General features: G+C 45.6%; 1 protein-coding gene across 1 annotated transcript; it reads left to right on the top strand.

The window, feature by feature from the left end:
- Nucleotides 1-891: 891 nt before the first annotated feature.
- LOC113591416 (general transcription factor 3C polypeptide 1) lies at nucleotides 892-26,559 on the top strand. The gene is made up of 37 exons (XM_027031900.2): nucleotides 892-1,256; nucleotides 3,383-3,598; nucleotides 4,681-4,857; nucleotides 4,983-5,126; nucleotides 7,599-7,695; nucleotides 8,106-8,229; nucleotides 8,660-8,824; nucleotides 9,364-9,479; nucleotides 9,991-10,375; nucleotides 10,518-10,711; nucleotides 11,108-11,223; nucleotides 12,616-12,769; nucleotides 12,867-12,970; nucleotides 13,046-13,188; nucleotides 13,376-13,624; nucleotides 14,715-14,860; nucleotides 15,165-15,262; nucleotides 15,556-15,652; nucleotides 15,806-15,983; nucleotides 16,317-16,428; nucleotides 16,567-16,702; nucleotides 17,601-17,673; nucleotides 17,900-18,067; nucleotides 18,276-18,424; nucleotides 18,549-18,691; nucleotides 19,134-19,215; nucleotides 19,343-19,455; nucleotides 19,871-19,930; nucleotides 20,328-20,421; nucleotides 21,268-21,440; nucleotides 22,005-22,370; nucleotides 23,244-23,491; nucleotides 23,655-23,935; nucleotides 24,462-24,909; nucleotides 24,977-25,010; nucleotides 25,309-25,492; nucleotides 25,999-26,559. Exons 1-37 carry the CDS (start codon nucleotides 1,036-1,038, stop codon nucleotides 26,224-26,226), a joined length of 6,216 nt encoding a protein of 2,071 aa, XP_026887701.2. The 5' UTR covers nucleotides 892-1,035; the 3' UTR covers nucleotides 26,227-26,559.
- Nucleotides 26,560-27,191: the final 632 nt, after the last annotated feature.

The raw sequence follows: 27,191 nt of genomic DNA on the forward strand, positions 1-27,191 counted from the left end.
TTTCTGGTGATCATCTCTGCTGTTCTCACCACCCAGTCAGAATGTTCTGTGTGGTGTGTTGGTAGACAGTGATGAGAATGTTGGAGGGCAGGCCGAACCTCTTCAGCCTCTGGAGGAAGTAGAGGCGCTGGCTTGCAGTGTGGAGAGCCCAGGTGAAGTCATCGCTGAGGTGAACACTGAGGAACCTGAAGGCACTGGAAGTGATGCTGAGATGCAAAGGACATTTTTTCTTTACGCGTGGTTAAAATATCAGCCTCCTCATATGTGTAGTGTTCCATTTACATTTACGGCTTTTATCTGACGCCTGTTACGTCCCTGTCTAGGCGGTACGGTCGTAAGAACGATGTGAGGATAAGACTGGTGTCTGATAGTGGCATGGTATGACTAAACGCTGTTAATATAGCAACATCCCCAAAACACACATTGGCCTTTTTGCTTTTTCTCTTCATCTTCTCTTTTGTTTCGGCTCCAGATGCGTTCATTATTTTTGAGACATAACTAACGATTTTTCCCACATCAAGACCATCTTGAAAAGTTGTTTAGGCGCCCCCTGGCGGCCGCGGGGCACTAAGCAGCGGCTTCGGGCCGCCAATGTGTCCGGTTTTAATCACTCGTTGGTTCACCTTGTCTGTCTGTCCACCCTGCACACCACACTGTATTATTAGATTCGTACGGTGAAAAATTGCGCTTGTAAACTAAAGTTAGTAGTTAGTGTATATTTATTGGAATATTTATTGTAATTACTAAGCTTAATTATAAGGGAAAATAATATATAATCTATAGTATGTATTTAATATTATTATTATATATAATATATATTATAAAACTTTTTAACGCTAACAAATAGTCCATTACCCCATACAATTGCATTTCTTGTCCGCTAGATGGCAGTATGTAGCATAAGTTTAGCAGCATTGAAGAAGAAGCGCGAGAGAAGCACGTAAACATGGCTGAATAGCCAGTGGTAGGTTACAGCAGCTGTGGCGTTTTCGTCTCCTTTTATCGGGTTACAGTACGCTGTTGCTCCATCTAACGATGGACGCGTTACAAACCACCCTGGACGAGGTGGCGTTGGAGGGGCTGGACGGCATCACCATGACGGCGCTGTGGACGAGACTGGACACGCGCCAGCCTTCCTTCCCTCTCGCTTTAGATCCTAAGACCAAAGAGTTTCTGTGGACGTCCTTGGTCTGCAGTGAAGACATCAGCATCTACCAGCTGCCCCAGGAAAGACCCCCTGTCCTCGTATACGACCGGTGAGCTTCATGAACTACGTTAGCTACCAGCGAGATAGTAGGTGAGATAGTAGACGGTAGTTGTTGCCCAGTTAGCCATGTGCGTAGGCGAGATAGTAGACAGTCCTCGTTGTCCAGTCGGACGTGTGCGTAGGCGAGGTCACGATAGCTTAGCTGCCTTCTGTTTTAGTCAGACTCGCTTATGGATCATATACACATCACACATTCAATTGAAGCTCAGGGTACATTTGCAGTAGAAGCGATGAAAAAAAGTCTTAAAAATAAAAATCTATCAATAAAAAATGTTTACGGTGCAATATGCATGTGTACAGTATAAAAATCTATCAAAATATAAACTAAACTAATGCATTGTGTATTTACAATAATAGTTTTTACACAGAGTTCCGAATGCAAATGTACCATCGAGCAGTTGAGAAAAGTATGGTGTCTTGTAATCTAACGTGCCTTAGTGACTGAAGCTGTGTAGTTGAACAGAAGATGACTGTCTGGGTATAACTATATGTAGGTGTATGTAACTGTAAGTCTGGCAGGAAGTATGTGACAACTGCTGGTGAGACAAGGATCAGACACATGTTTTGCGTTGAGTACCTTACATTTTATAGTTGTAAGCTGACACAAATAACAGCATTAATATAGAAAAATCCCCAAAACATACTTTTTGTATGAACTATATGACAACTGTGTTGGTGAAACACTGTTCTGTAATCAGATGGCCTGCAGATAGGAAGAGTTCCTTAGCCTGTTTGTGACTGGATGCTCTGAAACTGCCTTCCAGACGGTAGCCTTGAGAGTAGGTTGAGTGCTGGATGAGTAGAGTATGATGGGATCTCATGAGCTTTCCTTAGGCACTGTGTGTGACACATGTCCAGTAGGGCTGGAGGTGTGTTTCTGGTGATCATTTCTGCTGTTCTCACCACCCAGTCAGAATGTTCTGTGTGGTGTGTTGGTAGACAGTGATGAGAATGTTGGAGGGCAGGCCGAACCTCTTCAGCCTCTGGAGGAAGTAGAGGCGCTGGCTTGCAGTGTGGAGAGCCCAGGTGAAGTCATCGCTGAGGTGAACACTAAGGAACCTGAAGGCACTGGAAGTGATGCTGAGATGCAAAGGACATTTTTTCTTTACGCGTGGTTAAAATATCAGCCTCCTCATATGTGTAGTGTTCCATTTACATTTACGGCTTTTATCTGACGCCTTTATTCAAAGCGACTTACTTCTCAGATTTCACGATTTGGCAAAATCCATATCATGGCACTGTGTCATACTGCTGTTCAACTTAATGCCTGTTACGTCCCTGTCTAGGCAGTAAGGTTGTAACAGTGATGTGATGATAAGACTGGTATCTGATAGTGGCATGGTATGACTAAACGCTGGACTAGTAGATGGGGTGAAACTTGGCGTATTGAATTAAAAATGATGAACACAGATATATACACACAAACACTGATTAACCTCAAGAGTGGCTGAATGCCAACATAAACAAAACCCACACTGCAAAAGAAATCCCCATCTAACTACACTTCAAAGACAAAAATAAAATACAATCTTCCACTAACGTCTTGACAATAAACAGACAATAACCCTGATCCCAAACCAGCAGGCACTATTCCTTACAGTCAGTCACTATATACATAAACATACATTAGAACATGTACTCTATTAAAGGGATCACAATTGTAAACGGAACACAGTAGGACAACACAAATGACAAACCCAGTGAATGCTTACAATGCTTACATACAGATCTAGATATACACAAACACTAGCTGACTAGGGATATTACAAGACAAGGTAAGCAAACAAACAAATTCACAAATCACACACTGTTAAGACAACTAGTGTGAGCTTGGGCAAGCTGCCGTCTTCTCCCAGCAGGGTCCTTATATAGGCCACAGCAATGACTTAAGGCAGGGAGGAGCCAGTAACGAGGTGTACAGCAAGACCCAAATCCCGAACTGGACCAGGAGCGCACTGCAGCAGCCTAGGAGAGTAACAACCAGTATACCCTTAATACCAAAACACCACCCAACCCTAATGCCAAGCTTTTGAAGACATACAAGTTAAACGTCACCACAGTGGGCAGGTGTCATCCTGCTGGTTATCATGCTGTCTCCCACGCACCCTTGTGCAGGTTTCTAGAGATTGACCCTGAAACAGGCATCCAGGAGATGCGGCGGATGGCCACGCGGGAACAGAAACCAGATGTGTACCCGATCAGCGTGGTGACAGACGACCCAGCTGGCATCCAGGGCTCCTGCCTCTACTACAGAGAGAGGAAGGACATCAGTGGCCTGATCAGAACCAATGACTTCTCCCCGAAACTGACCCTAAAGCAGTCTCAAAGCAGGTGAGTCTAGAGCAGTCTCAAAACAACTGGCCCTAGAGCAGTCTCAAAGCAAGTGAGTCTAGAGCAGTCACCACACAAGTGAGTCTACAGTAGTCTCAAAGCAAATAAGTTCAGGGGGAAGATGTGTTGGTCATCATTGTTTTTTCATGTTCATGTTTTTTGGATTTTTTTCCATAAAGCAGGGCAAACAATAAATCTTAGCTGTGGATGACGACTCAAATTACATGCATCAGTTGTCTATATGGCTAATGCTCTTAAATTATTTGCATACATGTGTAGTTGGTCTCAATGACATGACGCGACGCGGGTGGAACGCATAAGGACAGTTCTGTGCCTGCCCTCTCCCTGTTTGGTACAGCCTGGTGCCCTGTGCATCAATAAGAATGCATGTAGCTTCTGCCCTACTGTGTACTGAAATTCCCAAAAAAAGGAAAACAAATATTTCCTGCAGGAAAATATGGCTAGGAAAATGTGGACAATATGGCTTGGTAATTTTGCAAAAAGAACTGGAAGTAAGCTACGTTGTCACTGCACTTGGTGGTGTCCATAACCGTTCAACTTGATTTGTGTGTGAATTTTGGGAAATCAGATTGTGACAATAAATTGGCACATGAGACTGCTCAAACTGATCAAAAGGAGACATGACCGAAATTCTGGTGTTAGAAATCCACCCGTACGTCTGATCCTCCTGTAAGAGTGATCAGACGTCTGCGTGGATCAAATAATCATAGCTAGTTTGGGCCCTTAATGGGACATCACTTCCCCCCTCATGCTGCATGTCATACGATGGCCAGTGAAGCTAAAATTTGGTCTGATCCTATATTTTAGCTGGTGACTACCAAATCAAGCTTAAAATGTAGTCTGCAGGTACCAAATCGAACTACTAAATCAACCTTAACATTGCCTGGAAAAAACTGTAATAGGTTGGCATGTTGTGGTTATCGTGTAGATGTTGACGTGTTGTTATTTATTCCATTGTGCACAAATGATCTAAGGGGAGGTTGTTGTTGACCACTGGCTATTTGTGTCTTTATGTAGGTTGTGGAGAATAGTGTTGTTTGTGTACACTTGTCCCTGTGTAGGTGGGGGGACAAGCTTGTCCTGGTGGCATCTCAGAATGTGCGGTACCACTCTCTGATTGGCTATGAGGGGAACCCAGAGATCAAGCTGAGTGATCACTCCTACTGCATCCTAGAGAGGCTGGGGCGAGCACGCTGGCAGGGAGAACTCCAGAGAGACCTGCACACCTGCGTGTTCAAGTACCCAACAGCACACACACCGCCATGTTCAGCACCCGACAGCGCACGCACCCTCTTATTTTAAAACCCAGCATATCACCTGTTGTGATTAGCTGATGGTTGGTTTGTGATTTCTGATTGGTCAGGATAGATGCTGGGAAGTTGCATTACCTGCGTAAGTCTCTGGACAAGAATGGTCTGATCACACTGCAGTCACACGTGGTGCGTCTTCCCTCAGGAGGACAGCAGGTGTCTATACTGCTACTGCTGAAACGCTTCCATGTAGACAGGTGCGTACACACACACACACACACACACACATACACACACACACATATATATATATATATATATATATATATATATATATATATATATATACAGTGCCTCCAAGTTGTATTCAACTCCCTACAGATTTTGCAAATTCAACAAGCTGCAAATAATTTAGAGCCTTCAAACTTTGAACAAGAGTAGCATTTATTAACAGATGCTTAAATATTCCAAACAAAAAGTACAAGTTGCTCATACATTTTAAACATAAAAATTAGGGTCAATTATTATTCAACCCCTAGGTTTAATATTTTGTGGAATACTTGTTTGCAATTACAGCTACTAATCGTTTTTTATAAGACCTGATCAGGCTGGCACAGGTCTCTGGAGTAATCTTGGCCCACTCCTCCATGCAGATCTTCTCCAAGTTGTCTAGGTTCTTTAGGCATTGTAACAGGATAGCAGGGGGATATCAAACAGAGGGCGATTCCAGTAGTAATTATGCCAAAAAGGGAGATTCCAGTGACAGGAGCATGATGCCATAAACCAACAACAAAACATTTTTTATTCCAAAACAATGAAAAATAAATCCAGTCATCCACACCAACAAAAACTAACCCAAAATAAGGCAACTTAATGTGCTCCCAAATATAGTATTCAATCATTGTGTCAATTGCATTCCAACGCCACCCCTTATATTTAATCTTAATCTTTGCCCCTTAAAGCAAACCATTCTAGATACTTAATTTATTAAATTCATAATATCTCTCCCTTATAATTCCAAACAAAGGCTATCATTTAAAACATTTTCCCATTATCCCAATTAAAATAACTATACATATTCAAACACAGAGCCATTAATCACCATTTTATCCTCCCCCTTTCTATTTGGAAAATTACCTGCTCCAATAACGTGAACCAGAACTACAACTCCCTCAATTCTGGGCACGACTCTTAACTCGTCCCCTTACAACCGCTGAACAAAACAAATAGGCACATGCTTTGAACCCAAACTCCTGTTACCTTATTATAATAAATATATCTACACATATACATTAACTCTAGTAGTTATCTACACAGTCAGTTGGCCACCCCGAACAATGCAAGACAGTTACAATAACTTTACGAAACTCCAGCAAACAGCAAGTTTGTTCCCGTTGATAGCGGTGTAATTAAATTAAGTCTTTCAGCCCCCTGTATTGTCCATATTATTCCTCTAATATTCGGCTCTGCTGTTTGTCCACATGTCCCGTTACAGGCATCTCTTGCAGACTTTGATCTTGCTCTCCTTCCACATGTTTTCAGTTGGGTTAAGGTCAGGAGACAGACTAGGCCGCTGCAACACCTTGATTTCTTCCCTCTTAAACCAGGCCTTGGCCGTGTGCTTGTTGTTGGGGTTGTTGTTGAGCCATGGTGGGGGAACAGAGGTTTTTGGCCAAAATCTCAGGTAGGCTGTGCCATCCATCTTCCTGTGGATGCGGACCAGATGGCCGGGCCCCTTGGCTAAGAAGCAGCCCCACAGCCTGATGTTGCCACCATCATGCTTGACTGTAGGGATGGTATTCTTGGGGTCGTATGCAGTGCCATCCTCTCACCAAACGCCCCGGGTGCGGTCAGCACAAAAGACCAGAGAACCTTGAACCAGTCTGCCTCAGAGTCCTCCAAGTGATCATGAGCAAACTTTAGACCGGCCTTGACATGACGCTTTGAAAGTAAAGGTACCTTACGGGCTCGCCTGGAATGGAGACCATTGCGGTGGAGTACGTTACTTATGGTATTTATTGAAACCAATGTCCCCACTGCCATGAGGTCTTCCCGGAGCTCCCTCCTTGTCCTTGGGTCAGCCTTGATCGTTCGGACAAGCCTGGCCTCAGTGCGGGAGGAAACTTTGAAAGGCTGTCCAGGCCGTGGAAGATTAACAGTAGTTCCATAAGTGTTCCACTTCTGGATGATGTTCCCAACGGTGGACACAAGTAGGCCCAAATCCTTGGAAAGGGTTTTGTCAGCCTTGTGACCCTCCACAGTTTTGTCCCTGATGGCCTTGGAATGCTGCTTAGTTTTTTCCATGCTGACCATGTATGAGTGCTGTTCACTTGTTTGGGGAGGGGCATTTATAGTCAGAAAAGGTGGGAAAAAGCTTCACATGCTTGGATAAATTTTCAGTTCATTGTTCTTAATACCTCAATTACTTCTCAATACTTGAGGGAACCAAACAGAATTCTGGTGGTTTGAGGGGCTGAATAAAAGTTGACCCTCTGGTAAACTTTGCAAAATAATAATAATAAACAGAGAATTAACATTCTTTTTTGCTCAGTGCATTTCACATGTCCAGGACCATCTACAGTCCAGATTTGACAATACTAAGTTAACTCCAAATGTATAAACATGGGGTTGAATACTACTTGGGGGCACTGTATGTATATGTACACATATACACACCTGATAGCTGGGTCTGGTGCTTGCTTCTGAGGACTGATGGTTTTTCTTGTCAGGAGAAGTAAGTATGACATCCTCATGGAGACGACATCCAACATTCTCTCTCAGATGCCCAACAAAACATGCATTATGCTCAAACTGCGCGACCAGCTGGTGAGGAGTGTGTGTTTCTGTGTGTATGAGATTGTGTACGAGTGTGTGTGGAGAGGTGGCAGTTGACAACCATCTAGTGAGGGGAGTGAGTTTGTGTGTGTGGGTGTGTATGTGTTTGTGTGCGTGCGTTTCTGGAGAGGTGTTGGTGGATGACCATCTGGTGAAGAGTGTGTGTGTGTGTGGGTGGGTGGAGGAGGGTGTGAGTAGCATGCTGCATACATGTGTATTATCTTTGCCACATATATGTGATTGAACCTTTTAAGTGCATGCTAATTACTAACTGTGTGTGCATGTTCTCTCTTGAGCATAGAGAGCATCGTGACTGCACCTTTAAGCACATGTTAACTGCGTGCGTGTGTGTGCGTGTGTGTGTGTGTGTGTGTGTGTGTGTGTGTGTGTTCTTTCTATAGCATATCTGTGACCGCACCTTTAAACGCATGTATCAGTACATGCTGGCTGCTAAGCTGGTCACAGTTCTGACTCTCCCCCTTCAGGAGCTCAACCCTGATGCAGGCCCCTGCAAGACCAAGAGAGGTCAGACGCCCCTACAGGGCACCAGTTAACCTCAAACTTGAACTAACCTCAAAGTTTTTATATATATATATAGTTAACATAATTATTTAATATGAATGTAACTATGTATGTAGGTTACTTCCAAAATAATAAAATATCTGTGATTTGTTACAAATCTTTATTTAAAATATAATATAATATTTGTGTTCAAAACACTAAAATCCTCAAAACATTCACCTCTAAAATACCTTAAAGTAATTTCAAAACATTTGAAATAGTACCTCAAAAAATTTGTTATTACCATGCTGTTTAACAGTTTTACCATATTTTCCATCATGCTTAAGGACAACAAACATTTCTGTGATTGATCATATCGCTTTATGGCCATATATTTGTGTCCTGTTGTCTTATTAGCTGTAGTTTCATGTCCTTCCCTCTGATTGGCTCTTAGGCACCAACATTCGTGTACGCTGTCTAAAGCTTTTGAGGCCGTACGGTCATAAAGAGATTGACGATGACTATGATGATAATGATGAGGACGGTCCTGTTAGGAGGAGCACAAAAGGACAGGCGCGGGATATTGAACGGGACCTGCTGACCCAGGCTTATGAGATTGGTCAGTGCACTCTGAGTCACATCCACCTTAGTGTCCCCTACAGGCCACTGTACACCACATACTGAGAATGCTGTCTGCAGCAGTTGAGACTATATAGAACCCTGATGCTCAAAGCTGGCACCTGAATCCAAGTCTAGTCCAGCTTCTATAACCACTAAACAACCGTCTGCCCACCATGTCATCGCACCTCACGTTGTAGCTGTTTTTGGCAGGGGGTGTTCTCGTTTACATTTTATGGTATTTGGCTGATTCTTTTGTCCAAAAGCAACTCACAATTATGATTGAATACAGCAGTGGCAACTTAGCAGTGGTTGTGGGGCTGGTGGTATTAGTGGGCTGACCACTTGTTTGGGGGTGTGTTAGTGGACTGACTGTAGCTGTTTGGGGCTGTTAGTGGGCTGACTGGAGCACTGTTTATTAGCTAATTACTACTAAATAAAATGGTAATTGCACTGTATACGGTTACTAGATTCAGTTATTGAAGAATGGCTTTCTGTTTTTCTCTGATTGACACACTCTGCTGTGATTGGCTGGCTTAGTGGTTCAGACTGGGCCTAAAGGTATTTCTCAGTCAGCACTGCGAGAACAGCTCAACATCGGCAAACTAGAAAGCAGGATGGTCTGTAGAGTACTGGAGAGGAACAATATGATTAAGGTAAAATACACATACACACAAACAAATATATATAAAAAACTTCCCTTTTCCTTCAAGCTCAGGTCCTCTACAAGAGGTCTGATAGGTTGAGGGTCCTGTGTAGTATCTTAGCTGTTCCCAGGACTTCAATCATCTGGACAGAGATCTTGGATGTTGTTCTGGGATCTGATGGAGCCATTCTTCCAGTTTGGGGGTCACAGGCCCTAGTGCTCCGATTACCACAGGAACAACACTTGGCTTCACCCCCTTCAATGGCAGTTAATGAATTTCTTCTAAACCACACATGTATAGGAACAGTGTCCAGTGTATTTGCAGTAGGCAGATGCACACTTGCGTGCTACATGATCATGTGTTTAATGTGCGTGGTCCTAGGGAATAGTACTATATGTGAAGAAGATGCGTAAACAATAACACACATTCCAACACAAATGGAGAGTTAATGCAAGCACCTTTATCATTAGCACATATGTTAAGCTCACCCATCGCCACTCCCCCTTTACTCTCCTCCCAGGGTTTTATGGAAGACGAGGGAAGACAGAGGACAACTAAGTACATCAGTAAGCTCTATGTGGAGCAGAGCGCCCTCAACCTGCAGTTCGCCAAGGAACGTGAGCGCAGTGAGAAGCTCCGCCTCCCTCAGCTCACCACACCCATTGACGGAGATGTGCACCCTGAATGTACACTGCCCTGTCCTGAAGACACACCCGGTCCTGAAGACCTGCTCCATCCCAAGCAGGATGAGGATATACCCAAGGATGACAGCAAAGAGCTAGGAGAGGGGCAGGCCAGAGGGCGAATGTCAAAGGGCAGAGCTGCCAAGAAGTCCAAATCGATGATGAAAGAATCACCCACAAGAGGCAGTGTGTCATCACCGAGTCATTCCACACCCCTCAAGAGTGAGTGACCAAGAGCTAAACTATGACCTACTGACCAAGAGCTAAACTATGGCCTAATGACCAAGAGCTAAACTGTAACCTAATGACCAAATGCTGTTACCTGCATTTGAAACCTAATATTGTCTTGTTTTATCCTGTTCAGTTAAGCAACCCCAACGACCACAGGCCACGGGCAAATCCTTACGGAAAGCGGAGCTTAGTGAAGGGGTAGAGAAAGATGATTCGCTGCTGAGCCTGGATGCAAATACTCACCACGCCTGCAGCATAGTCCACAACCAATCAGAAAACGCTGAGGAGAGTGTGACTGTCGTTGAAGAAATCCTCAGTAAGCCTGAGGTTCGTCTGAAAATGTTGAATTTTAAACATCCTACATTACAGTGATATTTTACCAATGATGATAGTAATTGCAGTCTCAAATTAATTGATCAAATTGCTTGGAAAAAAAATAAAAATTTCACACGCATTCTCTGCTGTTATTATAGTTTTATAATGACTTCTGATTTACTTTTGATCAAAAGTGTTATTTTTAGATTTTAAAAAAATTAAATGTTGAACTAGATAGACAGGTGGAGATGAGTAGATAAAAAGCTGGACAAGTGGGTGGATGAATGGATAGATGACAAGGGGATGGATGGATGGATGGATGGATGGATTGTGTGTGTGTGTGTGTGTGTGTGTGTGTGTGTGTGTGTGTGTGTGTGTGTGTGTGTGTGTGTGATCTTCTGTTTTCAGCAAAATCCAGGAAAGAAAAGAGGGAGTGAACATCATGAGACGTACCGGCTACTGAAACGCAAAAACATGATCATAGAGACGGTCCGAAACCAGAAGATTATAGAGGGCCTTTACCCGTATGTGTCACAGACACGCACACACACACACACATATATATATTGTCACACACAATCACATACGGATGCACACACACATGCTCCAGTGTTTTTAGTTTTGACATTTTGATTACTTTCTATTCCTTATTTATTTATTTTTTAGTTCATTTTAAGAGTGTATAAATAACTTGCATTTAGTTTTTGGTTTCTGCAAGATTAGTTTTATTTTTTATAAGTTTTAGCTTTTTTCTTAGTTTTAATTCATAGAAGCACAAAAACAACTAAAATATGAAAGGGCTGATGTGCAAGAATTGGGAGATCATTTTACAGACCGTGGAAAGCTTAAGAACAGAGAAGACTGCTTTCACCGGCAGTACAAACCAGGTTTAGAGAACTAAACTTTGTAGACTAGGAAGCTATAGTTGGAATGGAGAAATATTACATCAGAGGAGCGATTGTGTTGAGTGAAGTTACTGAGTGGCAGTATTGGCTAGGCACAATGTAGGTTTAGCTAGCTCACAGTTTTCCATATAAAAGCAATAAGTTATTTTTTCAATATCTCTTCTTCACATTATGAAACAGCCATTATACTGCCACCTAGTGTCCTGGATGTTTCAGAGATTCTGGACTAAATCGATTGTAAACATGGCCGCCTCCATGTGAGGGACCTGCTCTATGTAACATATAAACTGGTTCATTTGAGGACACCAGAGCAGTGTGATTCTTCATCTCATGCAAGCTAAACTTTATAGGGAAAAAAATTTCACTTTCATATATTTGCTATTTTTTTAGTGGTAAAAATTACTTACTGCACCATTAATTTCACCAACAAATCTTGCCTTGCATCAAGATTTTTGTAGACTTTGTTTAGTGTATTTCCACAGTGTCAAAATGGAAATCGGGTAACATTACTGTGAAAGGTGTGTGACGAAGGCTGAAGGCAGCCCCTGTAACCAGGACCCTGGGTCTCCATCACAACACCTTCACGTCCGTGGAGCGTCCCCTGTGCATGACACTGTCCACATGGTGGTAGCAATGGGATGGTACGGAGGCCATTGGGAGTGTGCAGCAGGTTAATGAAGCAACCCCTGCTATGAGGGGATGGTGTAGCCCAGTGAGAGGACCCCTGATTAGGGGCATGTGCATGACCCTGATGGAAATGGCTGTTGTATGTGGAGGGGCACATGGACAGTGTCATGCGCAGGGGACACTCCCGGGATTGTCACTCTCTGACGGGGAGGATAGTTTGATGGAGAATGGCTCTGTGGTCCGGTGGTCTGAGTTCAGGTTTACCTCCTGACAGACCTGGGTTTGAGTCCTGGGTAAGGTGGCTGCCTTCAGCCTCCGTTACAGTTACATATAAACATAAGGAAACCTGATTTCTGTCATTAAAGCCTTCTATGAAACCTTCAGGCTCCAGAGGAAGCTAATGGAGGAGGAGAAACAGGATGGTGTGAATACAAAAGTGTGTAAGAAAAGTATCATCAGACTGACTCGATCTCTCGCTCAAGATGGCTATCTCAAACTGTTCAGGACCACGGTCATACAGGATGGAGTCAGTAAGAAGGTATGTTGTGTGTATATACACACACACACACACACACACACACACACACACACACACACACACACTCTCTCTACACTGAAGTGTCCCTGGCTCTCAGGTGGAGTTTGTGGTTCACCCTTCTGTCACTGCTGATGACCCGTTGATGAAGAGTGCCATCGAGCAGATCCGCTTCCGCATCTCCAGCTCCTACACAGTCCACCGGTAGGAGCACAGCAAACACTAAGGCCACTACTTCTCTGCTCTGCCTCATCTACCTCGTCCTCTCTCTCCCCACAGATTGAAGAAGGAGGAGGAGAAAGTGAGCTCCCTTGCACAGGAAACAGATAAAGGAGATTCTCAGAGCAGCGCTAAGAGTGTTCAGGGGAAAACTGAGGAGAAGATGGGGGTGGAGGAGCTAAAGAACTTCAAACCCAGCATAAGTATGTCCTGCCTCCCCGAGACCACACGGCAGATCTGCCCGTCATGTACAGACACACGGCAGGTCTGCCCGTCATGTACAGACCACAGTGGCTTGGCTTGTTTTGGTTTTTTTTGTTTTTTTTTTGCTGTTCTCTACAATACCTATTTTAAGTTTGTGTTGCGTGCGTGCATGCGTGTGTGTTCTAGTTCCAGGACTGAGTCGTTCTCTAGGTTTCCAGCCAAAGATGCCTCGTTTTCGTGTGGTCCACACATTACTGTGGTACCTGATTTATGGTCACCCCCTAAACCAGTCAACCCCTAATGAATCCCCCTCCCCCACCCTGACCCCTGAGTCAGGGGTGGGCAACAGTGCACAAGATGTGCCCCCCTCCAGCACAGAGACAGACCCCACACAGGACACTCTCCACACGCCTGTAGAAGATGATCAGTTTAAGGGTGGGTTACCTCTCCTCACCACTCATCACACCACTCACCACACTACTCAATACACCACGGTACACCACTCTCCACTCACCACACCAATCTCTACTCTCCACACCACTCTCCACACACCTCACCACTCACCAATCTCTACTCTCCAGTCTCCACTCACCACTCCACGCACCTCTCTCCACTCTCCTCACCACTCTCCACTCACCTCCCCTCACCACTCTCCACTCACCTCCCCTCACCACTCTCCACTCACCTCCCCTCACCACTCTCCACTCACCTCCCCACACACCTCTCCCCTCCCCACACACCTCTCCCCTCACCACACACCTCTCCCCTCTCTACTCACCTCTCCCCTCTCTACTCACCTCTCCCCTCTCTACTCACCTCTCCCCTCACCACACCACTCTCCACTCACCACACCACTCTCCACTCACCTCTCCACTACACCGGTCTCTACTCACCACACCACTCTCCACTCTCCACCACACCACTCTCCACTCTCCACCACACCACTCTCCACTCACCTCTCCACTCACCTCTCCACTCACCTCTCCACTCACCTCCCCACACACCTCCCCACACACCTCTCCCCTCTCTACACCACTCTCTACTCACCACACCACTCTCCACTCACCACACCACTCTCCACTCACCACACCACTCTCCACTCACCACACCACTCCCCACACACCTCCCCACACACCTCTCCCCTCTCTACACCACTCTCTACTCACCACACCACTCTCCACTCACCACACCACTCTCCACTCACCACACCACTCTCCACTCACCACACCACTCCCCACACACCTCCCCACACACCTCTCCCCTCTCTACACCACTCTCTACTCACCACACCACTCTCTACTCACCACACCACTCTCCACTCTCCACCACACCACTCTCCACTCACCTCTCCACTCACCTCTCCACCACACCACTCTCCACCACACCACTCTCCACTCACCACTCACTACTAAACAAATTTTATTGCAGAACCTCTCACTCTGTCTCTGTCTGTCTGTCTGTCTCTCTCTCTCTCTCTCTCTCTCTCTCTCTCTCTCTCTCTCTCTCTCTCTCTCTCTGTCTCCAGTCTATGTGAATGAGCTTAGTTGGAAGCGTTTTATTCCTCCTCTGCCAGTCCACAGGGATTATGGTCACGGATGGGCCTTGATCAGCGACATCCTCATTTCACTCCCCCTCAGTGTGTATGTCCAGGTCATTCAGATAAATTACAAGGTACACACACACACACACACACTCTCACACTCGCGCGCACATACACATACTCACTCACTCACTCACACACACGCTCGCACACTTTTTTTTTTTTTTTGTGTGTTTTTGGCATAGGATGTCCTGTAGATGTTGCTCATGAACTCAGCAACTTGAGTTTTCATGCACAGAGAAGGCATTAAGATTATTAAACTCATTCTGTAAGGACCAATCATGTAAAAAATCTAAAACAATATGTGTGTGTGTGTGTGTGTGTGTGTGTGTGTGTGTGTGTGTGTGTGTGTGTGTGTGTGTGATGGATCTTTAGGTGGATGGTTTAGAGGACTTCCTGAATGATCCAGTGAAGCAACACTACCTGGTCAAATTCCTCCCGTCCAGCCTCAAAACGCAGCTACTCCACAGACGGTATACACACACACACACACACACACACACACACACACACACACACACACACACACACACCAAGGCTGTTTGTGTGGACTAGTTAAATGCACAGTGTTAATCTTAATCAATACGGTTCAGCTCCTTTTTCAATAATTGATCAGTTATTAAATGCATTGAATAATACAGAGAGTGATATACCACACAGATTAACAAAACACCTTTTTGTTTCAAAACAAGATTGTGATGTGCGGAAGAGCAACCAATAAGAACAGTACCTGAGAGATTTAAAATGTTATTTGCTGTGCAAACAGGAAGTACTTTTTCAGTTTCTGTGAGAGCTTGCAGAAGCTCTGCTTCATGGGTCTTCTGCACTTTGGACCAACTGAGAAGTTCATGGATAAAGATCAGGTGTGTGTGTGTGTGTGTGTCTTTCTTTCTCTCTCTCTGAATCTGCTTGAGAGAAAGCTTACGCGTTTGGTGTGCGTGTGTGAATTATCAGGATCAGATTTGTAGTATCTGTAGTAATACTGTGTGCGTATTGTACATGCGTGTGTGCATTAGGTGTTTATTTTCCTGAAGACACGCGCGACCATTGTGGACACTACGGTGTGTGAACCCCACTATAATCTGGCCATTGAGACGCGACCGTTTGACAGACGCCGATACACCTTCAGCACCCCGCAGGACCTGGAGAACTACTGGTTCGACCTGCTGTGTGTGTGCCTCAACACGCCTTTAGGTAACGAACCCACATGCACAAATGCACACACGCACACGTGTGTAACATACACACACGCACACATGTATAACACACACACACGTGTAACACACGCCGCACGTGCACACACGCACCTTGCACACGCACACATCACACACACACACGCACGCACACCCACACGCACCCACATGCGCAGAACTGACACATGCACGAGCACACACATCACACACACGCGCACGCACACCACCCATACACGCACACACTCATACACATACATGCACGTACATATGTATATACACACTTCTCGAGGATATTGTCATGTATTGTGTGTGTCTGTGTACGTGTGTGTGTCAGGCGTGATCCGTGCACGTTCACGTCAGGGTGAGGGAGATGAGGACAGAGAGGGGGAGGAGCCAGATGTTGCTGTGGGAACAGTGCGTCATGAGCGACTGCAGTACACATTAAAGTGAGGCCAGTGGCATGTACCCTTTCTGTTCTAATGGATGCGTTCTCATTTTTAGAGTCCTAAGCTGTGATTGGTTGATGCTTTTTGATTTTTATTTTCATTGGATGACTCATGTCTTTATATGTTGTGACCTGTCAGTGGGAGTCGTGATGTCATTGATGATGGCGTAACCCCCGGTGACAGGCAGGGGGCGGGGGGGTTGGACTCCTCTTTCTTCAGTCACCTGAAACGCAACTGGATCTGGACAACCCATGTGCTCAACAAACCCAAAAAGGTAATTCACCTTTTTATTTGCCTCTCGCGCTCTCTCTCTCCCTCTCACACACACACACACACAAAGGTTGTGTTAGCACCATACCTCCCTGGTATCACCATCTGAAGCTGCCTATAGCCTGGGCATAACACAAAAATGGACCAGCCCCTCCATTCATGAGGTCAATGGTCAAAGCCCGATCCTTACCTCGAGTACTTCCAACCTCAAGTATGGCTCGGCTTGAAATACCTTGCTTCAGGTCTCATGGAAGACAAGCAGCGAGACTTTCTTCCTCTCTGTCCTGGCTCCAAGATGGTGGAATAAACTCCTGCTTGCTGCTGCTGGACAGCAGAGTCCCTTGCAGTCTTCAAATGCAGACTGAAGACCCATCTATTCATGAAATATTTAAATGACCACTGACCCTGTTCCCATATTGACTGACTAAATTAGTCCATCAGTACACTGTTGTTAACGAACTCTAGCACTTATTGTTTATTACACTTATCATTGTCTAAGATAGACTTTATGTATTTGTACTTCTAGATATCAGTGTTGATCCCTGTATTTCTACAGTATTCTAGATCATTGGTATACTGGGCTCTAACCTACTGTACTGTACTAGGATGTATTCTATGAGTAAATGACAAAGCACTTTTGTAAGTGGCTCTGGAGAAGAGTGTCTGCTAAATGCTGTAAATGTGTTGTGAGGGTAGGGTTAGTGTGGTGTGTGTGGGGGGCTCTGTTACTGGTGTGGGGGTTGGGTTAGTGTGGTGTGTGTGGGGGGCTCTGTTACTGGTGTGGGGGTTGGGTTAGTGTGGGGGGCTCTGCTACTGGTGTGGGGGTTGGGTTAGTGTGGTGCTGTGGGGGGCTCTGTTACTTGTGTTTGTGTTATTAACGCTCTGATTATTTCTTCTGCCAGCCTGGAGAAAGTCAGACTGTGAGACTGAGGAACCTGCTGTCCAAACACCCGTTCCCCAAATCTGTGTGTGCAGGTGTGTGCAGGCGTGTGTGCGTGCACGTGCGCGTGCGTGTGTGCTTGTCGGGCGTGTGTGTGTGGTGGAAAAATACAAATCTTTTATGAGAATCACTTTATTTATTTATTTATTTATTAAGGATGAATCTGATAAATCCAAATCTAATCATAGAGCATAAAAACCTGCTCAGTTACTGCTGTGTTGAGTGTTAGTTTTACCTGAACCTTCTGACTCTCTCTGGCAGTGATCCAGAGCAGGGCAGGGAAGTTAGTGCCACCTGCAGTGCTGGAGGAGGAGGTGCAGCTGGCTAAAGAACCCCAATCCAGAAACCAACAGGGTCGTGGAGGGAAGTGGCTGAAACGCAAGCGGCCGAGGAAAGAAAACAGCAAGCCAGTCAAGAAGAAGAGAAAGGGTGAGGGGGCGGGGCAGAGAGGGGCGGGGCAGAAGGGGTGAGGGGAACAATGTTGGTCTGCTTGTGTGAGAATTTGAGAGCGGGGTTGGTCTGGGAGCCATTACTGTGTGTGTAAAAATGATCAGATAAGTAAGTTTGGAGACATGAATGTGCATCAGGAATCTTGAGGTCTGAACTCTTAGTGTGTGTGGGTGTGCGTGCGTGTCAGTGGTGAGTGTGCGGAAGCAGACTCTGTGTCAGGATGAAACTGATCGGAAGGCTCTGATGCTAATGACCAGACAGAGGGTCTCTTGGACACATCTAGAGGACAGTGTCCTCATGCTATGTAGGGTTGCCAGTCATTTCCTCAACCGCAAGGTACACACACACACGTACACACACACACACACACACGTACATACAGTGCCCTGTGACTTTATCTTTTAATGTTTGTGTTTGTGTGTGTGTGTGTTTGTGTGTGTGTGTGTGTGCGTATGTGCAGATTAAGAGGCCATTTGTAGCTTGGAATGTAGTGCGTGATATTCTCCACAAAGAATTGGAGACGTCTCTGGATAAAACCTCCTTATCAGTCGGACGACGTTCACGCTATATTATGAAGAACCCTCAGACCCACCTTAACTACAGGTAAACTATAGAACCCCCTATAGCCCATCTTGACTACGGATAAACTTCAGAACCCCCTATAGCCCATCTTAACTACGGATAAACTTCAGAACCCCCTATAGCCCATCTTAACTACGGATAAACTTCAGAACCCCCTATAGCCCATCTTAACTACGGATAAACTTCAGAACCCCCTATAGCCCATCTTAACTACGGATAAACTTCAGAACCCCCTATAGCCCATCTTAACTACGGATAAACTTCAGAACCCCCTATAGCCCATCTTAACTACGGATAAACTACAGAATCCGCTAATACTCTTCTCAACTATGGGAAAACTACAGTTAAACTACCGATAAACTGTAGAACCCAGGTCAACACACCCATTATAACTCTCTGCAGTTCCCACTCTTTGAACTGGGCTCTGGACCCCAGTCTTAACAGTGTGTGTTTGTGTTTCCAGGATATGCCTTGCTGAAGTGTATCAGGATAAAGCTTTGGTTGAGGGCTTCATGAACAGGACCAACAGTTATGAAGACCCACAGGTAGGTGGGCCACACCTGCAGTAGAGAGCAGCACTCTCACAGCACTCTGTGTGTGAGGGCTAATGTGTTGTTTAATGTGTGTGTGTGTGTGTGTGTGTGTGTGTGGGGGGGGTGGGGTGTATTCTAGGTGTGTGCTCAAGAATTTAATGAGTTTGTGAGCGCGCTTAGGTCAAAGTTCAGCTCCAGCTATGGTGCCAGTGATGTTGTCATCCCAGATACAAAAGAGGAACTCTTCCACAAGTAGGAGACACACGCGTGTGCACACGTGTGCACACACTCTGATTTAATCAACCCTTGCCCAAAAAGCACAGATAATGGAACAAAGAACTGGGTGAACTGGGGGAGACTTCAGAGGATTCATATCCCAATATATGAAATTTGTATAATGTGCCTCGCTCTACTCTCCTGGTAAACTGATGTGATTTAATTTTTTTACATGGCATCAGTAACCTTGTGTGATTTTAAAAATCTGATATTAGTAGTAATGTGACAATCAGTAATCCGCAGTGACGTCAGAAATCTGTTATATCACTGATGTGATTATAATGTGGTATAATATGTCATCTGGTATGATATTAGAAATTTGCTGTGATGTCAGTAATGTTTTGTCAGTATGTAATACAATTTGTAATACTTCTTCCTGATATCTTTGCAGGTTTAAAGTGTATGCCATTGGGGAAGAACCAGCAACACGAATCACAGATGTACTTACCAGGTGTGTGTGTGTGTGTGTGTTCCTGATAGTTCTACCTATCAGTATAATGCAGAGGTGTGGTATGTATTCCAGGTGTACCTATATGTATGTGTGCATTTGGTTATTGCTATTATTACAGTATAGTACGTGTGTGTGTGTGTGTGTGTGTGTGTGTGTGTGTGTGTGTGTGTGTGTGTGTGTGTGTGTGTGTGTGTGTGTGTGTGTGTTTGGTCATTACAGTTCTATATGTCTATAATACAGGTCTGTGGTCCGTGAGTAAGCCTTGGGAGGGCAAACTAAGGAAGTGTGAATAGAATGACAGATTACCATAGATTGCTTACAATGCCTTTGTCTTTTCTGTTTTTTTTTTTGGTGTGTGTATGTGTGCGCGTGTGTGTGTGTACGCATGTGTGTGTAGTAAGGAGGACATTCACACCTTGGTGCTGAATAATTTGATCCAGAGCACTCTGGTCCTCTCCAACTCACAAATGAAGTCCTGCCGGTCCTTCCAGGTACTCGCACCTTAAAGACACACAGAACATCATCATCATCTCCAGATATATACACACAAAACGGTGTCTTCTCCAGATACACACACACACACACACACACACACACACACACACACACGTCTTCTCCAGATATATACACACAGAACAACGTCTTCTCCAGATGTGCGAGCGTGTGTGCACACACCTACACACACCGAGAACAACGTCTTCTCCAGATACACACACACACACACACACACACACACACACACACACACACACACTACAATGTCTTTTCCAGACACACCGACAATGTCTCCTCCAGACACACACACCCACACAAAACAGTCTTCTCCAGACACACACACCCCCACACAAAACAATGTCTTCTCCAGACACACACACACAGAATGTCTCCTCCAGATACTGATACTGAATGGTACTGTAATAGCTGTAATATTGAACAGTATTGTAATAACCAATACTGAATGGTACTGTAATAACTGTAATATTGAACAGTACTGTGATAACTGATACTGAATGGTACTGTAATAACCGATACTGAATGGTAGTGTAATAACTGTAATATTGAACAGTACTGTAATAACCGATACTGAACAGTTCTATAATAACTGTAATACTGTTGTTGACTGTTAGGAGTTTGAATTACAGATTTTTGACCATTCCCATGACCTCTGAAAATACCCAGATGACTCCAGGCTTGCAAAATGTGCAATACAGATTCACTGTGGTCTGTGGTAACTGGAGCAGTGCAGGGGCAGATCTTGTAACAGGAGCCATCTTGGAGCAGTAATACTATCTCCATTTTCCGCTCTCTCTCTCTCTCTCTCTCTCTCTCTCTCTCAGTCCTTCTCTCTGTATAGTAGGTATGATGCAGAGGTTCTGCAGCATGCTTTTCAGGACTGTAAGAGGCGTGGTCTAGTGAACCGTCGCCGTGCCAACAAAGTCCTTGGTCCCAGGAAGGGCAGAGCTGTCCCATTCCTGGCTATGTCCTATCAGCTCTCTCAGCACTATTACAGGTACCGCCCACCGCTCACTCTCGGCACTGTTACAGGTACCGCCCACCGCTCACTCTCGGCACTGTTACAGGCACCGCCCACCGCTCACTCTCGGCACTATTTTCTAATCCACACTGCCCTAACTGCGTTCTACAGAATAGAGAAGCGCTCTGTGTTTTAGTTTTCAGGTTGTTGGATTAACTTTACTGGTCATTGGCAGCACTGCAGTGATGGTAGAAGCGTGGTTGAATGGGTGGTGGCTGTAGCGTCGTTGAATGGGTGGTGGCTGTAGTGTGGTTGAATGTGTGGCGGTGGCGGCTATAGCGTGGTTGAACGGGTGGCGGCTGTAGCGTGGTTGAACGGGTGGCGGTGGTGAATGCACAGTGATGGTTCTTGGGCTCACACAATAGTATAGATCACATGGTATTCCCTCAGGAGGGAAATTGGAAAACTCGCGCAAACACTTCAAACTTAGTTCCTCTCTGCCTGTGTGCTGGATGTGTTTGTCTGATTGTTCGTTCGTTCTTTCTTTCCCAACTCCTCCCCTTCTCTCTCTCTCTCTCTCTCTCTCTCTCTCTCTTCCAGGTATTTCACATGGCGTTTCCCCAGCACTGTGTATAACGAGGTCTATGATCTCCTGGAGGTCCTGCAGCACGTCCAGCGAGCAGACAGACCCCACACCTTCTCTTTCCAGAGAGGCAGAGGCAGCAACACCAGTCAGGTGGAGCAGCCAGACGGGGGGCTTCAGCAGAGTGGAGGAGAGGCCACAGAGCCCCTAGTGCCCCCTAGTGATGTAGAGGACATGGTGCTGTTTCCCATTGACGCTCCGGGAGGGGCGTCGGCCTGCTGCCTGTCACTTATGACTCTGGGTCTGCTGGCTGTGGATGTCTCCATTCCCCAGCAGGTCGTGGTGGTGGACAGCACCCTGGTGGACAATGAAGTGGTCAAAAGGTAAAACACACACACACACACCCCATGTCATTTCTAAAGCACTTTTTTCAGCCTGTGTCACAAAGCAGCTTTAGAGATGTCTGAATTTATTCACACAAACATGCAGAAATATTTATATTTTTTTACACACACTTGACTATAATTAAATATGTCCACAGACATACTGCATGTGCATGTACACACACACACACACACACACACAAATACATGCTGGATGGGCGTTACTCACACACCCACTGTTAGGAAACATTGTCAGTTTTCCTGAACCTGGGTCAGTTTGTTCCTCCTCAAGACCCTGGGCCACGTTTCTCAGAATGAGTGACAGTCAGAGATGCAGGGAAGCACACACGCTTTATTTTCTTCACACATCAGAGAGCTAAAGAAAGCAGAACTATTTAGAGATTAACATCTCAAGGTAGTTCCTTTAGAAACATTGTCTTGCATCAAAACAAACAAACAGTATGTTCAAAGGCTAAGCAGTACCAGTAGACCTTATAAGGGCAAACACAGCAATGATAAACCACAGTCAAAGCAGTGATGGAAATGCACAGTAGAACCTAAAGGAGGAACTCGTGTTCCATCATGTTTTTCCCTTTGACATCTTTGCTTGCAGAAACTTGTTTGCTTACAGAGTAGATTATACATGTTAGGAAAAAAAATATTTATAATGAAATTAGATTTATGCTGAAAAGAATTCTCCCTGTAGGAAATTCACACACACATAGAGGGTGTGTGTGTGTGTGTGTGTGTGTGTATTTTCATGTTCCTTGATGTTGCCATCAATTGGGACTTCCACATCGATCACTATAACCCTATTCTGCCATTTGGCCAATCTATATATATATTTCACCTCCTGGACGTGTTTGTGTCCAGTATCACTAAAGAACTGGATGAGGAGGAGGAGGGTGATGAAGCTGGCAGAGATGAAGAGAGGCGGGCACGTGTGCAGGTAAAGGCACGACAGGCATCTCACACCAACTACCTGCTGATGAAGGGCTACTTCATCCCAGGAATCATCAGCCTGAGGAACATCAACTCCTCCGAACACGTGGCAGTCAACTCCTGCACCGTACATATACAGCTGCGCAAATCAGCCTCGCACACGCTGTTCAGAGAGAGTGGTGAGTCTATATACACACACACACACACACACACACACACACACACACACTCTTCAAAAGCATACTGACAGCATTGATGTAATAAAATATTTTGTGTAATACAGGAAACTAAATAAAATGCTACAGAGCACACATTTCCCTTTTGCTCTCCTCTCTCTTTCAGACAGTACTCTTGCCCTGATCAGCCAGTCCCGTGCGTCTGCTCTTCCAGCCACTTTCACGCGTGTGTTAGGCCGGGACAGGTCGTGTGGGCGGAGCTGGGTGGATGAAGGCGTGGCCATGCTGGGCTACACTCCCTCTGATGTGGAGGCAGGGCAGCTACTCAGGGCCGCAGTGGAGAAGGAGGCGGAGTTTGGCATCGACCGCCGAGACCTGTGCAGGAGGTTCTCCCACCTGGAACAAGTGGAGGAAAACAGGAGCAGATCACTGCAGCAGTATATTCAGGTGAGGCCTGGGAGAGGGAGAGGGAGAGGGAGGGGGGAGAGGGAGAGGGAGGGGGGAGAGGGGGAGGGAGAGGGAGGGGGGAGAGGGAGGGGGGGAGGGGGGGGGGGAGAGGGGGAGGGAGAGGGAGGAGAGGGGGAGGGAGAGGGAGGGGGGAGAGGGGGAGGGAGAGGGAGGGGGGAGAGGGGGGAGAGGGGGAGGGAGAGGGAGAGGGAGAGGGAGAGGGGGAGAAAGAGATAGTATTACTGCTCCAAGATGGCTCCTGTTACAAAATCTGCCCCTGCACTGCTCCAGTTACCACAGACCAGCCTGGAGTCATCTGGGTATTTTCAGAGGTCATGGGAATGATCAAAAATGCAAATCTGTAATTAAAACTCCTAACAGTCAACAACAGTATTACAGTTATTATAGAACCGTTCAGTATCGGATCTAGTATCGGAGAGAGAGAGTGAGTGAGTTGAATGTGTGGGCACGTGTGTTTTGATGTGTGTGTGTGTGTGTGTGTGCGTGTGTGCCTGCACTGGTGTAGGACCTGATCGAGATGGAGGAGCTGGTGGAGGTTGGTGCTCTCACTGCTCGGCTGGTGTGTGTGGAATACTCTGCTCCGTGGCTGCTCTACTGCCCCACCCATGTGCGCGAGGAAGCTCCACCCACTCCTCTCCATCCGACGCTGAAGAGACCCTCCCTCCCTTGGGGAACTGTCGACGACCCTCCTCTGGCCAAGAGACCTGCCCGAGAGGCCCTCCCGCCCACCCCACATCAACAAGAGAATGATGCTATGGAAACCACAGAGATCAGCTCAGTGAAGAGTGCTGCTATGGCGACTGTTACACTGGAGACTGTTGCACCTATAGTGGAATGTAGTGAAAAGGGGTGTGATCCATCAGACCCGCCCACCTCAGACAGGGTGGCAGGGGAGGCGTCGGCTTCACGTGTGACTGACGGCCCTCCTCAGACGGAGCAGGACCCAGCCTCAGGTGGGTGTGGGTGGGTGTGGGTGGGTGTGTGTGTGATCTCTAATTCTGTTCTTTCTTCATTCTCTAGGTGAAGGATTGTATGTTGAGAGCTCAGAAAATGAGTAAGTCTGCTTGCATTCAATCCCAGCACTTGAAAGCTCTAATATAGCCATTCCCACAATCAGTGCTCTAATATAACCATTCATAACACGCAGCGCTCTATTATAGACAGTCAAACACCCAGCAGCCATTCCCAGTGCTGTAATATAGATATTCCCAACATGCAATGTACTAGCTCTAGAAATTCCTAAATCACTAATGCACTGATATTATTCCAAACTCCCAGTGGCTTAACTTTCCTGGTTGTCTGAGTGTGGAGCTGAATTGTCTGTGTGCGCGCGCGGTGGTCTTTGTTTTCAGCGTGCTGAGGTTCGTAGCTCGTCCGTGGCGTATAGTGGACGGCTCTTTGAACAGGCCCGTGTGTAAGGGCATGTTGGAGGCGCTGCTCCTGCACGTGATGAGCCAGCCCGGCGTGCAGGAGCACTCCCTCCTGCAGCACTACAGTGGAGTCCTGCAACCCGTCATCATCCTCGAACTTCTGCAGGTCTGCTGCACACCACACACCTGCCTGACCCACACCTCCACCTGCCTGACCCACTCACCTACTAAACACTTCCACCTGCCTGCCTGATACACACCTGTGTCAGGTGCGCATCTGCCACCTGCCGGTTGCTTGGTGCAGGCCCTGGTTGCAGCACATGCTATAATTGGGTAATCAGGAAAAGCACAGGACAAGGTGGAGCTTAACTTGATGACAGGATGGATGCCCAGCCCCCTTCCTTTTAAGCCCGTAGATTTGTCTTAAACATATTGTTTTCTTATTTTTATCAGGGTCTAGGGGGTGAGAGGGTGATTTAGCTGGCCCTGAACAATCTGGTAAGGGATGGGGTCTGAATGCTGTTGGGCGTGGCCAGCTAGCAGGGTCACTGGGGTTGGTGGTGGATCTAGTTTGTGGGCGAACTGGAATCTCCCATTGTAGTTGTAAGACAAACATGCAGGGTGAACTGAATGTGTGTGTGTGTGTGTGTGTGTGTGTGTTCATGTTTTCAGGTGCTTATTGAGCTGGGGTGCGTGAAAAAACGGTTCACATTGAATCGTCCGAAAGTCTCTCTGTTCTCGCGACCCAGTGCCCCCCAGGTCAGAGGTCAGGGAGAGGTCAGTGTGAGCGAGGAGGTGGTGGCCTTCTATGAGCCAACAGTGGACTGCAGTGTGAGGCTGGCACACATTTTCCCCCATGAGACTAGCTGGAACCGATGGGTACAGCTGTGTGTGCGCTGAACCTGTGTGCGTGTGTGCGCGCTGACTGCGTGAGAGTCAAAACAATTTTTTGTTTTTTCCAAAAGCACAAGTTTATTGTACTTTTGCATTTATTTTAGAAGGTATAGCTGTTTCTGCATAAATTATTGTGAAAAACATGAATTTCTGCACTTGCACAAATCTAATAAAGACAAAATAGTTTTTTATTTAAGTGCTTATGTGAAAAACATGAATTTCTACACTTGCACAAATCTAATAAAGACAATTTTAAAAACTATTTTTTATTTTTAAGTGCTTGTGAAAAACATGAATTTCTGCACTTGCACAAATCTAATAAAGACGAAATAAAAAATATATATATTTTTGTGTGGTTATGTGTCAGAAGAGGCGAGAGTGTAGTTTGTGTGAAATTGAGTTTAATAAAGCAAACCCACAAACAGTGAAAATGTTTTTCACATCCCAAAATAAAAGCTAAGCGATGCCCCTCCTCCCTGGGTCGTAGTAGTCATCACACACAGCACAGTCTTTATAAATCCAGCCTCCTCCACTCTGTGCTCATTTAGACTGACCCACGTTTAAGACATTCAAATTAGGTCGACGTTCCATTACACGTTTCTGTCAAGTGCAAAAATAGCTTTAGCCAAATGTACAGATGACACATTGTTTCAGTCGTCATAGAAACTCCCATGTGAGAATATTTGTGAAAGACGTGCTTGTTCTTGTAGCCTTGTTAAAACAAATAAATGAAAGAATTCATTTTAAATGCACATCTTTGATCTTGATCTGCAGTTATTTCAATTATTGGTGTGCTGTGAGCTTTTATCCTTCTCACTTTTAGCCCTTTGTAGTAATTTCTTAACTAGTACTATAGATGGATCGATTTGCATATAATTATGTTGCAAACTCAACATTGGCATCACATTTATGGATTAAAAGCCCATAATTCACTAACATTAGACATGAGGAAGGAGGGCCTAAGTGTATTT

Source organism: Electrophorus electricus, chromosome 16, assembly GCF_013358815.1.
Source record: "Electrophorus electricus isolate fEleEle1 chromosome 16, fEleEle1.pri, whole genome shotgun sequence".
In the NCBI taxonomy this organism is placed as follows: domain Eukaryota; kingdom Metazoa; phylum Chordata; class Actinopteri; order Gymnotiformes; family Gymnotidae; genus Electrophorus; species Electrophorus electricus.

Coding starts and splice junctions, on each gene's coding strand:
- LOC113591416 (XM_027031900.2), top strand. CDS start 1,036: ATGGACGCGTTACAAACCACCCTGGACGAGGTGGCGTTGGAGGGGCTG. Junction 14,861..15,164: donor TCATTCAGATAAATTACAAG/GTACACACACAC, acceptor ATGGATCTTTAG/GTGGATGGTTTAGAGGACTT. Junction 22,371..23,243: donor GACAATGAAGTGGTCAAAAG/GTAAAACACACA, acceptor GTTTGTGTCCAG/TATCACTAAAGAACTGGATG.